At 25.5% G+C, this 17349-nt stretch overlaps 1 protein-coding gene across 3 annotated transcripts in view; it reads right to left on the bottom strand.

Moving 5' to 3' along the window:
• The window catches only part of LOC132920117 (RNA-binding protein fusilli), a 72862-nt gene that overhangs the window by 17751 nt on the left and 37762 nt on the right, over window positions 1-17349 (bottom strand). For all 3 annotated transcript variants that reach the window (XM_060982221.1, XM_060982230.1, XM_060982211.1), the window contains exons 4-6: window positions 16421-16649; window positions 4936-5025; window positions 4285-4339 (exon numbers count right to left, since the gene is read on the bottom strand). In XM_060982221.1, coding sequence (XP_060838204.1) covers window positions 4285-4339; window positions 4936-5025; window positions 16421-16649 — 374 coding nt within the window. The remainder of the gene's footprint in view (window positions 1-4284; window positions 4340-4935; window positions 5026-16420; window positions 16650-17349) is intronic.

A 17349-nucleotide genomic window follows, 5' to 3' on the forward strand; every position in this document is an offset into this window, starting at 1 on the left:
AAAAAAAAAAAAAATAATTATAATAATATTATTAATAACGGTTAGGAATTATCCCGAGAAAAACGTTTGCTCTTCGAGAACCGTAAGTGTAATTATATTATTGAAACATATAAATGTATTATTATATTAATAAGACTTTAAGAAATTAAAAAAAACAGAAGCTCAAAAAAAAATTGAAAGGCACGCCGCCATCTTATCGTACGCAGGATTTGTTGTCTCATTCGCATTAAAATGGGTTTAAAAACATTGATATAACATGCCATAATTATTATAATTATTAAATCATATAAATTACTACTAGATTTTAAATAAATAAGATTACACGAACATTTTCAAAAGTTTGCTTTACTTGTCCAATCGAGACCAGTTAATAATAATAATAATAAATAAGCACTTAGTAAAGTATCATAATCATCAAAATAATAAAACGAAACGTTCAAATAACAATAATAATTATATACAATTTAATCTCCTATTAATTTATAATATTTATTGTTGGGAGTAAAACGATTAGGTATACCAAAAATAACACATCTTTCAAAATATTTCGGTTTTATTTAACAATAGGATGGATACAGAGATATTGAAAAAGTAACAATAATGATAAATAATTAACGTTATAAAAAAAAACTCAAGTTTCATCGTTCAAATACCTATAGGTATATTTACAAGTTATTGATTAATGTCTTAAATATCTTCAAAGATTTATGTTCATTCTTCCTAACACATAAAGATATATTTTTATTTCAAATAATTAACGTAATCAAATTGAAAACCTGTCAAATTAAAACACATTAAAACCAGTATATTATAAAACGTATTTCATATCAAAGTAATTGTTATCATAAAAAAAGCTATTATAATAAATTAAATATACAATTACAGTTAGTAATAATTTTTATTTTATAATTCTATCCTTTGGCCTTACAATTTTTCAAACGTTATTTTAAATTTAAAACCATATACATTTACTTGTCTCGGGAATTTTTTTCTGAGTTATACAATATGTAAATAACTTTTTTACAATAAATAAGTGATAGTGAAGTTATCAAGAAAAAAATGTATATAATATATAACAATATTAAGATAGTAAGCTTATGTGGAAGAGCCAACCAGTGTTGGGACTTCAAGGTCTTAGGATTTTAATTTTGAAAAATACGTTCAGCAGTTATTATGATCATTAATAAACTAGAACCTACAATATTTTTTAAAGTGCTGACAGTGCTGTAACACTTGGGAAAAGAACTGCTTTAAAATTTAAGGTTAGTATCAAATCAAAAATTGTTTTCGTAAGGTAATTTATTTTTACGAATAAAATATTGTATTTCAGGTTCTTTACATGTGTTATTAAGATTTTAAGCCTTTTTAAGCGGACTGGAAGTGGCGATTTTCTGTCTTTGTCTAACCCACGCGCAACTAAGGATTATAGACATGTTCCATTTCCAATGTATCGATTGATATAATGAAGCGATAAGAATTCTCACCACAGATTTGAATTTTTCGTCAAGTCTATACTTAAGATCGACTTTCCCACATTTTTTATTTTATTCCTCTCAAAATCCTAAAAACGTTATATTAAAAAAATAGTAATTAAAAAATTGACACATTTCAATTTTTAGAGAAGGTAAAATCAAAAAATCAAAAATAAGGGGAAGTCGCTCTCAAGAAGACTTGACGCCAAATTCAAATCTTTTTTCAGAATTCTTATCGCTTCATTATACCAATCGATACGTTGGAAATAGAACACATCTATAATCCCATACTGTGTGTGTGTGTGTGTGTGTGTTAGACAAAGACAGAAAATCACCGCTAACAATCCCCTCAAAATAGGTTGATTAATCTTATTCCACTATCCAACAAAAAAAATTAAATATAAAACATCCGTGCCGCACTTATAAGTTATAACCGATAACCTCGGTGTCGAATCAATATAATGTGAATAATAATAATATTATAGTGATTTACTTACAAAATTCCATTTCCACAGGGAAATATTGATTATGTATAATATGATATTAAACTCATATTTAAAATAAATATTACATAACAAATTATTTATTTTTGAAGAAGAAGTAAAACGAATACATACAATAAAACACATTTGAGAATGTTATTATGTTTAAAACATCGCCCATGACCATAAAATTAAAATAAATTAAATGTTTAGAAATATATATGCCTACATGTGGTAGTAAAAACAGACGATACTTAATCGTAGGTATATAACTGTTCCCTCATCGAAAAATACAGTTTATTTTTTATAGTCGTATTACCTATTCACACTGATGTTTGCGCAGCAGGTATGTTCGTAATGAGACCTGTTTATTGTTATACAATGCATGAACTAATAAATGAAAATATGAAATATTGTCGGAAATGTCCCAGAAATAATACAAGTAGAATGTAGGACAATATACAATTTGGGAATTTGAGTTTATTTTTTAAAATTAATATTTAATTGTTCTACGCCCTTATATATGCATAGGGTAATATAATGTTATTTATAAACGAATAGTAGACTTATTATATTAATTTTCCAACGGATAACAGAAAATAGTAGTGGTAACTGATGTCAACGTCACGAAGTATACGTGTACTTAGTATTTACAAGGACAGTAGACACTTATGATTCTAAATTAGTAAAAAGAAAAAAACAACAAACACCTTAACAATAATAGGTGCTAGTTTTTTTTCTCGCAATATCGATTACTTCCAGTTCGTATTAATTTATGAATACTTATCATAATATTATAATGTCGTTGATATTTCTTTTCACTACCTGTCAGGTTACTGCTGGGAAAGGGTGCGAAAATAAGAGAATTTCTCACATGCTTTACATACAAGTTACACGCATGTATTTTTCTCATGGTCCCTTTCCCCTCTCATATTATAATTTAGTAGTAGTTATTTAAAAAAATGTATTTATAATATAATACTATAATAGGCGATTGTGGCTTATCGCAAACAAAACGGAACGCCGATAACCTCAAGATTACGAATCGACGACACAGACAGCGCAATATATCGGTGGACAAGCGTGTATATATGGAAATAATATGTATACATTTATGGGTAGATCTTATAGGTATATTATGATTTATAATCTTTGTGTCGTTTTCTATATAACAAACTAACAAACTAGGATAACAAAAAACGCACACGTACCCACCAACCAATCAAGGATATTGATTTCAACCCGACACTCAAGCATGTGTTTAAAATAAAATAATAACGAGTACCTATAAATTACAATATTAGTATGTAACGGTGGTAATGATTTTACGAATATATTTATCTAATTAATCAGTTGAGCTGAAATGGGATCGATTTATAAATGGCGGCAAATGGTTTAATCATTATTTTATTATTATAATTTTTTTTTCCAACTGCCCATAAGCCATAACCTTTATGTGTATTACATATATACAAATTTAAAAAAATACGATTATACAACTAAAAGTCTATAAGATTAGGTAACAAACTCGCCAGGGAAATATGCAAATAAATCCACTAAATAGCACCCTATCACTATATTAAATCAATAAACACATTCAAAATTGTAATACAATTTAAACATATAAATAAAATAATAATTATCTTATTATTGTTATAATAATCACCTCAACGAGTTTAATAACAAAAATATATAACAACTTTCAACAGTTAATGCCTACACATATTTTTGTGTTAATAAACCTTTTTTTTGTATTTTTAATAATAATAATAATTTAGATAATTTTCAAATATATAATGTTGCATTTGCCGATAGAATGGGAGCAGGGGATATCCTGCTTGTGGGCTTTACACAAATATGCTTAAATGCACATAATTTACTATCTTGACTCTTGATTCGAGAATTATTATAATATCTGTTACTCTGAGGTTCAAAAATACTAGTTGTGACACTAAATGCAATTATTAAAAATATAAATAATGAACGAAATGACCTCTGGTCTCTTATTACGTATAAATAATACATACTTATCAAAATGGACAATTTAAATCTATTTTCATGAGTCATATTAAAATAAATTGATTGTATTACAACATTCGATAATAATATTATTGCTATGTTATGTCACAATAACTTCTAAAAAAGTAAGAATCCTTTACCCAATCAAATTACCATTTTATTTAATAGGATTTTTAATAAATGATCGAGATTTGTGTAAGCATTACAAATAAAAACTAGATAGGGATATCAAAATATATTACAAAGATCTAGTTAATAATATTAATAATAATTATTATAATTATATTAATAATAAATAATGTGTAACTCACCAAATACCCGGTTCGAGTTTTAGCTGAACGATTTCCGGTGAATTGAAAGTATGGCCTAGAACATGAAAATAATTGTTTTATTAAAATATTTTACTTACGAACTAATAACTACCAATAATGGTTTCTCACAGTACTAGAACATCGGCTATACAGCAAGAGCGATTGCGAAACATGTATATTATAGTAATAATTAACGCGATGAGTAAATATTGTTTATTGAAATTTGCTGAGCGGTGCACTTCCTGTTACCCGGGCGGGTATATGGATGAGTCAGTGGAGAGGGATGGAAATAAAAAATTTAGACATACGTTATTGAAAGACGTTGAACAAATTACACAACAACAAAATAATATTGGATTACACTCGCTGTGTGAAAGACGGTTAAAATTTGATGACTTCATTAAATTTCGGTTAAATATGGTTGGACACGGAGCGGGGCAGGAGCTAGAAAACTGCCAGCACAGCTCGTTTAACTCCTTCCACCACACTCCACTGAAGAAATAGATCGACGATTGGTGACGTTGCGACACAGAATACTCGGAAAGTAATAATTGTTTAATTTCTTTTCATTTTTTCTATCCTAATGCGCACGGGCACATCTGATGGCAATAAAAACAAAAAAAACTGAATTTTTAATACCCGAGAACTTACCATCAGCTATAAGCCTTTGGACAATGTTTACCATATCCTTGACCTCGGCTACGTAGAACTGAGAATCGATTTCATGAGTTATTTCTAGATCTAAATAGTCGGGGGTCAAGGAAACAACCACTTTGTGAAAACAGCAATAGCCAATAATAATAATAATAATAATAATATGTAATATAAAATTAATTATGATTTATGATGGTATTATTTAAAAACACAATCGACGGTAGTATTATATGATGATATTATTATGTACGATAAAAACACAATCCGATACAATATGCATAATATCATTAGGTATATAAAATATAATACGTGGTTCATAATTGAATTAAACGGAAATTAAATATTATAAATTATGCAAATCGAAATGGGTCGTCAGAGCCAGCCAGGTGTGTTAATGATGATATCTAATCACAAGTATAGTTGCAATTTTTTTTAATGGTATTATAATAATGGTTTTTTTAAAAATATTTTTATTTGCAACGAGTGTGCATGTGAATATAATCGAAAATATTCACGTTATGCATTTGAAAAAAATCTAAACATAAATTATTATTACTATATAAAATATATATTACAAATTAAATACACCTATTCAGTGTACAATTATACGTATAATTAGTTAATAGTACTAGATAGTAGTAGGTACCAATAATATTAACGTTATTCCGTAAATGTAATATAATATTATGGTTATATTTAACACAGGACAAACAATAATGTATGACTATGGCATTCATTTGTTCATTTCGATGAACTCTTTTTTTTTGTGTGTGTTTGCACGTTTGAGCACATAAATTATAATATAATATATAGTAAGTAAAGCGATTAACGGCTGCACACACAACCTGTTGCTGATAACGAGCAGTCGCTGTATGTAGCGGTTTATGAGAGGTATACCTTTTTAGATTGTTACTCACCTATAGTATACAGGTATCAACTATTCTTGAGAGCAAAGTGCGAGTAATGAATTTTTTTATTTACATTTGAGCACTTTTTAATTTTTTTATTATGTGAAATGCATAAAAGATATACATTAAGTATGTACAAAATTACTTTTTTAGCCACAGATGACGTCATAGCAGATACAATTTATATCAAATCTATATAATAATATTATACATATATTATAAGATTCAAAAATTGTATAATTTCTCCAAATACATTTTTATAGCAGTTATTTTCTCAATCATATTAAAAAAAAAAATAAAAAAAAAAAAATGTATTTGAGTATGAAGTTATTTTTGTTTTGCTTTAATGTATATAGTAAAATAAAACAAAAAATGTCAATAATTTTCTATATACCTATATAAACATTTATTTTTAATGTATTTAATTAATAAAATTAACAATTATATTATAATGTTTAAAATAAATTTACTATAAATTAATTTAAAAAAAAAATATAGGTAGGTAATAGCTAAATAACCTAAATGAATATTTTTATTTTATTTTTATGTTTTTCATTGTAGCATTATGTACGTTTCATAAAGAAAGATGGAATACTAGTTATAAATTATAATTTATTCTTTTTGTTTAACTGCATATTAAAAAACAAAAAATACAATTTTTTAACTTCTTTAATTAATTTAAAGATATAGGGGAACACATTAACCTGGTTAGAGAAATTTTCCTATATTAATAAAAAAATAACTGATAATATTGACAATTTTATGCCATAAAACACAGTAGCCAGTAACACCACAGTACTACACGTAATATTAGATTATAATAATATTTTATATTACTTATATTCAATATGAACTAAGATTGTTCTGATAATTGCAGTCAACAGATGCGAAGGAGAAAACGATAGAATTTAAAAACAATTAAAAAAAATAACAATAGATAGTCAAAGTGTAAAATAATATTATGATAGTAGTAGAAAATATTTGACAACCAAAATATACCCGATAGTATTTAAAACTAAGAAAAACTTTGTAATAATTGCATTATACGTTGATTCATTATCATTTAGTATTTTCAAAAAAATTTCAGGAAACATGGATTAAAGTATTTATATGTGAATTAATAGATAATATTATATCACACAATAATATTATTGAACTATTCAATCAATTTATTTGAAAATTCCATGTGTGTATTTTTTAACCAATTTTAAACAGATAACAAAATAATGAATATAAAAGAAAAATTGTTTTATTAACATAAAAGATTAGTGACAAAAAAATGTATTTAGTTATTTTAATTTTAAAATGATTATAAAAATAATGCAACTTCTAGTTATTATTTACTAATATTGAGGTGAATAATATTAGTCTTTAAATATATTTGTTACATAGCAACAAGGAATTTGGTGATATATTTATGGTGATGTGACGTATAAAGAAAGTTGTTCTTCAAAAAAGCGATAAAATATTATTTTGGAGTGATTATTTATAAAGAAACTAAACATTTTTTAATACCCTATAAACGATACATATACATTATAATTATAATTTATTATTTTCATTAATTTGATTCATAAATTAATCAATATTTAATATCGACGACAAAATCTTAAGACATTCTTGATTTTTACAAGTGTTTCAAGAGCGAGTGAACAAAATAAAAGATATTTATAATATTACCTACTTTATTATAATAAAATGTATATCTTTATAGTTAATATAGTACATAAACTTGTTATTTATACATATATTTTAATCTTGGATTTATATTTAATAAAATAGTATTAGTGTAAAAACAACATTTTACAAGATAATATATTATATATATATCATGATATCCATTAAGATCAATGATATTATTAAATTACTGAATAAATGGTCACGTGACTGAAAATTAGTATGTTTCATAGGATTCTAAAATATGATCGAAGTATAATGATTATCATTATTCATTACAATATAATACAAAATCCAATGCAATGTTAAGAAATCTAATATGACGATACCTCTAGCTCTAAAATGCAGAATTAGATAAGGAATAATATAACATATATATATATATATATTTTATTATAATCGAAGAGTTTATTTTTGTCGTTATCTGGAAGTAACATGAATAATTCTGTTGTTTATATCTATTAAGTTCGAAGATTTATGTGATCACATTAAACGGTAAAAGGTCGAAACAAATTGCATACAATCCAAATAACAAACATCACAAAAAAAGATAAAATTAATCCTGTGAATATAGCAATCCTGTGATAATGACCATCTCCTTAAGTGTATCCATGTATCCCATAAATACCGATTTCTTTATACCTTTATTTGTCATCGTATATGTTATCGATCATGTACCGATATAAAAATCCAAATGTAAAAATAAAATGAGCCATTTTATTTAATCGAATTATGTTAATGGGGGGAGGGTTGAGAAAGATTATATAGGTATTCAATAATATAGATTTTATCTACTTACTTATTTTGTATTAAGATGTGTAATTTATAAAATGATGTATATTTTTTTATGGTAACTATTTCTCAAATATAATATTTCTGTCGAATAACAAGTTATTTATTAATATAAACGAGAAAATAACGATAACACCATGAACAGATGTATAAAGTCCATAGCCCATAGTATAATTGCGAAAATTATATTAGAAGAAAATAAAAATAGTCAAAATATTACTCTCTCAATGCCGCGCGCTATGGCCGACGATATTATTTTAACACTATTTATTTTCTTCATGAAAACAATATTTATTGTCTAGTAGTAAATACTATCTATATAGTATACACTATAGTACTATACATACACACCCCGGTAGAGTGAACAAGAACGTCACAAGTATTAACCACGGATGATGTTATTATTCACGATAAGTACCTAGTTAATAATTTTTTTTAAATCAGTAATTACCAATGAAAAAACAAAATTAGTGTAAATGTAGGAATTCCAATAGAGCAACCTTATAAAGAAACCCCCAAAATCGAAGTAATAGGGTTTCTCCACCCTGTCAACTTAGTATTACGACCAATGTCAAATTAACGGCCTCTAAACGAGCATATGATACAGAATGCATACTACATTATAATAATTTTCCAAGACCTGGTATAGATACTTCTTTATAACATAATATGTTCTAAATGACAAACATCTAACTTATTGGTAATATCGTAATAATAATCGACACGTATACTATAGTGGATACTAGTTTTTAATTCTTAAACTGGCAAAACACGAATTTTATTTATATACACGACTACATAAGTCAATATTTTTATGTAGTATACAAGTATAAAAGTAATTTATCAATCAATATTATTTTGATTACAGCTAACCAACAACAATCCTACTTACAATAATTATAAACATAATATACAATATTATAACAAAGCCTTACTATGGTCACATCGTGTATACTTATAAGTTATAAGTGTGTGAGTGTGTCTACAAAAGTAAATAATGTAATATTATATTGTAGTTATACAATATTTTGTTAGTATGTATAATGTGACAATTTTTAATCATTTTTTTAAAAATTTATTATGAAATATTTAATGCGACTCAGCGACTGTCCTGTACATAATCTTTTTATAATATTAGTAATTCTATGTCAACATTGTTTTTAGATTATAACTTGTGATATTACAATCAAAATACTTTTAATTGTTATAATTTAATGGGAGATTGAAAATATAACAAATATTGCCCACGATAAGAACCGAAATATAATCATACATTGATTTAAAAGTTTATCATAAAACAATTCAAACAAGTAAGTCTACAACAATTCAATAAAATCAGTTTACTAGCCATATTATAAAATACGTTGTCTCGAAGTATAATTGTTTTATTATAATAAATAAATTTAAAAATTTCTATTTTTGAAAATAAATAAATACAAAAAATATAATACTCACATAAAACAGCAATGTAAACCAAATATTCAAGATAATAAAATAACAATTATAAAATAATAATAAATTCTATTACTAAGTACACGCGCAACATAATAATCGCGACTGAAGACTGATTACTGATTAAGAGTCTAAGAAATTAGTTATCTCTAGTCCCTTGGTGTGCACTTGTAGCGCACTCTACAACGGGTTTGCATTAGCTATAACTCGGTTATACTCGGAACTATTCGGAAATTGTCGACTTATCGTAATTTCATTAGGTATTATTTATATTTCTTATCAGATATTTGTTGGTATTTTTTTTATTTTATTCAAATAAAGTCCAACACTTCACTCTTCATATGAAATTGGAAATTATGTCATTAACTTTAAATATATTTAAACATTACGTCAATATAGGCATATAAGTAAAGACTAAATAGCTTAGATATAAAACTAACAGATGTAAACGTAAAACGTAAACGTCCTAAATTAAAACAATAAAATATATTATCAAGCATTTGAAATAGGTACTTAATATTTATGTAACATTTTAAATTAACTATTGTTAATTATTTCAAAAAAATAAAATGCAAATTATTTTACTAATAACGTCATTTCAGGTATTATAGATATATATACCAATAATTATTATTTGGTTAAGAGGATGTCAGCGGACTATTTGTTTTCTCTCTCTGACCCACGCGTAACTCGGTAAATTTTACGTTCACAAAAATGGCTATAAGTTATAAGTATAACCATTATTGGAACGTAAAATTTGCTATGTTGTACGTGGGTTAGAGAGAGATAACAAATATTACGCTGGCACCCTCTTAAGGGGCCGCTAAACCAGTATTAGTTTTCTCTGTCTATCTCCCTCATAGGAACAAAGATGCTCCGTATTTCCACGATTACAACTCTCTGATTCAGTTTAGGGCAAAAGCACTTATTATATATTTTATAAAGAAGAGAATTTCCTGTGCACTGCTGACCGGATGGATTTTTAATATTTACAATAATTTTAAAATTAATAATGGTTAAAAATAATCGAAATTATTTTAAATTAAAACATGCTTATATTTATAAAAAATATAAATATTAAAAATCTATCCGGTCAATGCACAGGAAATACTCTTCTTTATAAAATATATAATAGGTGCTTTTGCCCTAAACTGAACCAGAGAGTCGTAATCGTGGAAATATGGAGTATCTTTGTTCCTATACTATGAGGGAGATAGATAGAGAAAACAAATGCTGATGTAACGGCCCCTTAATAAAATATTAATTTTTACCGTCAACAAAGAGAACTTTTATGAACGCAGAACGGACACCAATGTCCAACATTATTCGTGTCATAAAGCTTAATCTCTAAAGCTTAGAAATAATATTATTTTACGATTTAATATTATAGTAAATAAAATATAGGTGTATCAAACATCGACTAAATCAGACAAAAAATCATAGGCGTAGGGCGATCAAATATATCGGGGATGGTGGGGGGGGGGGTAAATTGATTGAATATTTTTGTTCCGGTATTTCAGCTTTAACGGAATTTAAATCAACTTTCTGTAAATCATCTATTAATCCTTAAATTCCTAAATTCCATCGACCATAGTATTAGGATACGTATATTAAGTATTATCGCTGATTAATAATTACAAAATAAATAATTTTAATATTATTGCCATTCGCTACAAGTTCAATATAATAAGAACAATTTACCAAAACGAAATAATTCTGGGGGGGGCTTTAGATACGCCTATGCAAAGAATACTCATGAAGTATTATTAGTGTACCTTTTCTATACCGCTGTTTAATTTAATAACTCGAGTTGTAAATTAAATATATTAGATTGGACATATCTAAATGTAATCAAATATTTGTATCATAAAGACTAAAAATTTCAGGCATCAATGATTTCATATAATACATATTTAAATATATTTAAAAACATTAATAAGCTGTTGTTTTGTCTTTTATCATAAAAACAATTATTTAAATTATTGAAATACTGTCATTTTTTTATTGTTATAAAATAATTGAATTATGAGTAAATATATCTTAATAATATTCTAGAAAAAATGTAAAAATTAAAAACTGAAAATTACTAATTGATCAGTACCAACTTCTTATAATTTACAATATTTTATTCTGGTATTTTATGTAGTGTTTATATAATACAATTTATTATACATCTACCTATTACGTATAATGTAATAATAAACTATAATATAATATAAATGATTTAAAACCATTAAATTAAATTTTAGTACTTGGTCGTCTACATAATAAATTATATTGCGGACAATAAATAATATACTTAGAAAGGCGATTTGGTTATAATTCATAACATGCCTAAGGATCAGTTTATCAATATTGTTATCCATTCAATCCCCAGATAATCCCATTGACCCTTTGAAACATACAAATATTATGAAATGTTTCTAGTTATACAATTTAAGATATGGAAAATATACATAAACATAAATTGTGTATACTAAAGACATTTGACTAATTAATCACGGGAGAAATAAAATATGTTATTATTATAATCATAAAATTCGTTGGATTATGCATCTACCTACTTAATATTTACTGTAATTATTATTAAATAGTGGGTACCCATAATATAACAGTAATTATATTTAATTAATGAAATGAAAATACAAAGAAGAAAAGTAAGGTATTGCGGATTGCAAGACATACCTATATTATATATGTATGTGCACTTTAGAAATGTCTGTTACCAATTTTTAAATACTACCAAATTACCTGGCTATATATCTTATTTTTAGAATATGACAGGCATTGATAATTTTAATTTACTCAACTAACTCATTTACATAACAATACTATTTATATTCGAGTACATGTTTTATACATATCTACTTCATATTATTATACAGTTGCTCTAGAAATTAAATATTTAAATAAGTAATAAAACACAAAATTATGACCTTTGGACGCATTCAGTATACCTCTAATAGAAGTTAAGAGAATGAATAAATATTAACGTCTTATAAATATTAATATATTATGTATTATATACATAAATAAATTGTAATTAATATTTACTGAATAATAATATAAGTTATTATAATATAGCTCATAAGTATAATAATTATAAATGATCCATTCAATATAGTTATTAATGCCTATAAATGCTCAGTTAAGACGATTCATGATGCACTAAATTTTATTGATTACTTATTAGTGTTATTCGTGAAGTTATCTAAAGATATGAAGCATACCTATCAAATTTGAGCATTATTACCTTGTATTTATAGTATACTTATTATAAAATACGATAAATCATAAAAAAACGATCTTCGAGATGATTAAACGTTGTCTATGCCTACAAGGGTTATCTGTGAATATTGAATAATATTGATAACTGATATACCTATGTCACCCCTAGTACGGTGCATGATCCTCGAAAAACGGGGGATGTACATCTCATCGAACCTGAAGTGATTATGAAGCTTGTTAACATAAGGTCCGTTGTATAAGACTTTTCATAAATTATTAAAAAGAAAATCGAATATTTTCTTTGCTTCCACTACGACTACGTTACACGTATATTTTTGAGTCTGGTCACCTACGATTTGATAATATAATAATAATAATAATATTTATTTAGCAAAAATTTGATTATACACAAGTGTTTGTTAAAAAAATGTAACTCTTATTATTATTTATTTCCCGTGAATCATATACCTACTGGGCATATCACACCTATAATAATAAAGTTCCTTGTGTAGACACGCAGTTCCACACAAGTTAATTACCGTTATTTAGAGTTTATTGACTTTGTTTATATTAAAATGTGTGTACATAGGTTTCTGAAATTCAAGTAAAATGTTGATAACACGAAATACTGTGATACAGTTTCCACGACATTCTAAAAAAAATTCAATATTTTTTAGTTAAGCTCCGTAATAAAAAAAATTAAAAGTGTATTCTACAATACATTTAATCCATTTAAATAGATAATAATATATGTCATTATAACAAGGGATTTAAAAAAAGTTTTAAAGAGTTCCTAAAATATTATATAATATTAACTGTTTGTATTCTACACACAAATGATAATTAATTTGCCTATAGTAACGGAGTAGTTAAATATATTCTAGTTTTTATTGTAAGGTACATACAGACGTATAGTAAAAATTTAAAAAATATTGGATCAATTCATTATATTTTCCAAAAAATATATTTTTTAAACGAGATTAATTATTAATTAATATAATTATTTATTGACAAATTTCGAAACAGTATTTCATTAAATATACTCGTACATTGAATAAAATTGCATACTATGAAAATAACATTGTAAATAAAAAATACACGTTTTAGTGAATATCGTAATGAATTGACAATATGAAAATATGATAATTATCAAAAAGGGTGTTGAGCCTAGTCATACGATTAAATTATAAAATATTCAAACATTACATTTTCATATTTCTAATGTAGTACAAAAATAAAATGATTTCAAATGATAGTTACTTAATTAAAATCATAATTCAAATAAATAAAAACTGAAACAATATGTAATTTTTCAAAAGAAAGCTTTAAACTTATGTTTTTTTTTTTATTTGAAATTGAATAAAAAAATTTTTCATTGAAACATTTAAAATAAGATTTAAATTTAAATTTAAATTTAATGCTTTTCATTAAAATATTTACTATTATACCTATAGTTAATAAAGGTTGAGACTTTCGCTGATCACCCTTATGCCTTACACACATAGTAATATTTAAAAATAACAAACTAATCATATTTTTATTTATTTTAATAATATACATTTTTTTTATAAATTATATAACAAAAAAATTTATTTATATTAATTATATTAATATTAAACTATAACTATAAATAGTAAATTAACAAACGTCTAACACCAAAATCAAGACAAATATGGACCACTGGACCAGATTAAAATTGAAAATTGTTAAAAAAATATTAATTTTTATTTGACAAAATAGTTTTCATACACCTTAATACAAATAGTCACTACCGAATTTAGTAAAAATAATTGTTAATAATTATTATTGATAATTTATTTTCAGCTTTAGCAAGCAATTCAATATTAATTATTTAAATAATTTAACACACCGTGTATGGTTCACCTCTTAATATTATAAATATGAAAGTAACTATGTGAGTCTTTTTGCTTTCACGTCTAAACTACTGAACTGATTTTGATGAAATTTGAAAAAGAGATAGTTTAGAGTTTTAGACCTTTGAGAAGAACATAGACTACATTTTGTTGCGAAAAAGACTTGAAGGAGTTGAAATAGGGGATGAAAGTTCGTAGTTTCGGGATGTACATATTTTTACAACGATCCTAATATGTATAGTGTTAATCGTATAACTACGAGTATATCAAATCTTAAATGTATATTATATTACTATAATTTTTCTCAAAAATATTGCATTCACTGTATTATTAATATTTAATTATAATTTATCAGTTGATACTGTGATCCCCCGAGCAACATACAGTCATGCATATATATTATCTATGTGAAAACTCCGTAAACATAATTCCTATCACAAGAAAGGTTAAAATGTAAAACCTGGCAAAATCAGATGTTTGTTTCTAATACTGGAAATCAAACATTAGTGTAAAAATAGATGATTATTTAGTAATTGATCATATCACAATATATTATACAATATAAATATTTATAAATTAATTAAAGATAAAAGGTGTAGTAAGTGTTGCAGCACTGACGCCGTTTAAGAGGACGCTATACCTGCATGTGTTGTCTCTATCTTATACACGCGTAACATAGTTAAAAACTGTTTTGGGCGGGACAACTTTATCCCTCGATATTTTAATCAAAACAACCAAAATTATAAATCCCATTGGGAAGAACTTTATCTGAGTCGTAGCGTTTTAATTTTTTTGATAACATGAATGCAATTAAAGCTATCGGTTTGAGAACTTTAGGTTTTTTTCATTTAATTATTAAAAATTATTGGTTACCACTATCAAAAAAATTAAAACGCTACAACACAGGTAAAGTTCTCCTCAAAGCGATTTAAAATTTTGGTAATTTTTATATAAATATCGAGGGAGTAAAATTGTCATGCGCAAAACAGTTTTTAACTATGTTACGCGTGTATAAGACAGAGACAACACATGCGGGTATAGCGTTCTCTTAATAATAAAATATCAATCAGTAAATTAATTCAGTATTTTTATAATCAATAGAAATGTTACTGTCAATGTTTTTAAGTCACTCTAAAATAGTAGAAAAATCAAGCATATGAAAATATTCTTGGAAATAAATTTAAGTGCAATTCATTTTATCTTCTATTAACAAGATTAAGACTAAATTTGAATTAATTTCCAATATTATAATTAGTAGTTATATCTTTTATAAGATAATATTAAATTAATACGTAGGTTTATTTAAAAAAAAACCTCAGAACTATTAGACTTAATTCATTATTAGGCGTTTAGAGAAAAAAAAGTTGACGATCTATAAAAAAATGTGGCTAGCCAATTTAGGCTTACTAAAACAAGTAAAACTTGTTTCGCAAGTACGCTATCTAAACATTCTATACATATCGTCTACTCTGGCTTTAACGACTTAGTACTTACCGGTAGTAAACTAGAAGAATATGCTATAGTTTTTTTTTACATAATATAAAAGGATACAATTAACCAGATCTGTAATTGAGTTGAAAGTTTGGTCTTGGGGTGCATTGTAGAATTTGGAGAAATCCTTCCGTAGGTCGTGAAATACATTGTAGTATTCGGGCAGTTCAATATCTTTAATAGATGATTCCCGATGCAAACACTGACGAATTGGAAGCTGTCCATCTGTTACTATTCGAAACATAGGTGCTTGAGGTTCGATATTCAGTGACTTAACGTAGGTGTCAAACTGTAAAAATAAAATATACGTGGTTACAAAAAAAAAAATGAATTAAATTATCAGTAATTGATAAGTATAATTTTTTGTCAAAGGATTAATATATTATGCACATTTTCAAATTCTAAATTGTATACGCTACATAATTTACAATGTTTTTATAAAATATATTTTAAATTAATATATATAATAGTTAATAAGTTATCTACTAATGATTATAAGTTAATTTTGTAATTGTTGAAACCAACTATGGTGTATTCTACGTAAGGGTGTTTGATGACATAATAACATTGATCCAAGTACTAAGCACTATGGTATTCATATGCTTGTAGTTAAAATACAATTCTGCGTATTTATACGACTTCCATTCGTTTATTATAAATTATAAATTTACTACTATAACATACGTTTTTAAAAATATGGTACTAATCAGAGAAATATGGTCTTTGATTAAAAAGATTCCGGTAAAAAATTTACAGTATACAAATTAATATCATTTAATAAAGATTATTATTTTGAAAATATAAAATATAAAAGTATAATAGTACTATAACTATAAAATAAGGAATCTATCTATAGAAATTAGGAATGTTTGTCGTAAATATAATATATACTAGATACCAGTGGCGTATACTTATATAGACGATATAGTGGATGAATCCTCCTTTGGCTTTTTTCAAGTACACAATCACGAATCACGTAATCTAAATAA

This window comes from Rhopalosiphum padi, chromosome 1 (genome assembly GCF_020882245.1).
Source record: "Rhopalosiphum padi isolate XX-2018 chromosome 1, ASM2088224v1, whole genome shotgun sequence".
Taxonomy (NCBI): domain Eukaryota; kingdom Metazoa; phylum Arthropoda; class Insecta; order Hemiptera; family Aphididae; genus Rhopalosiphum; species Rhopalosiphum padi.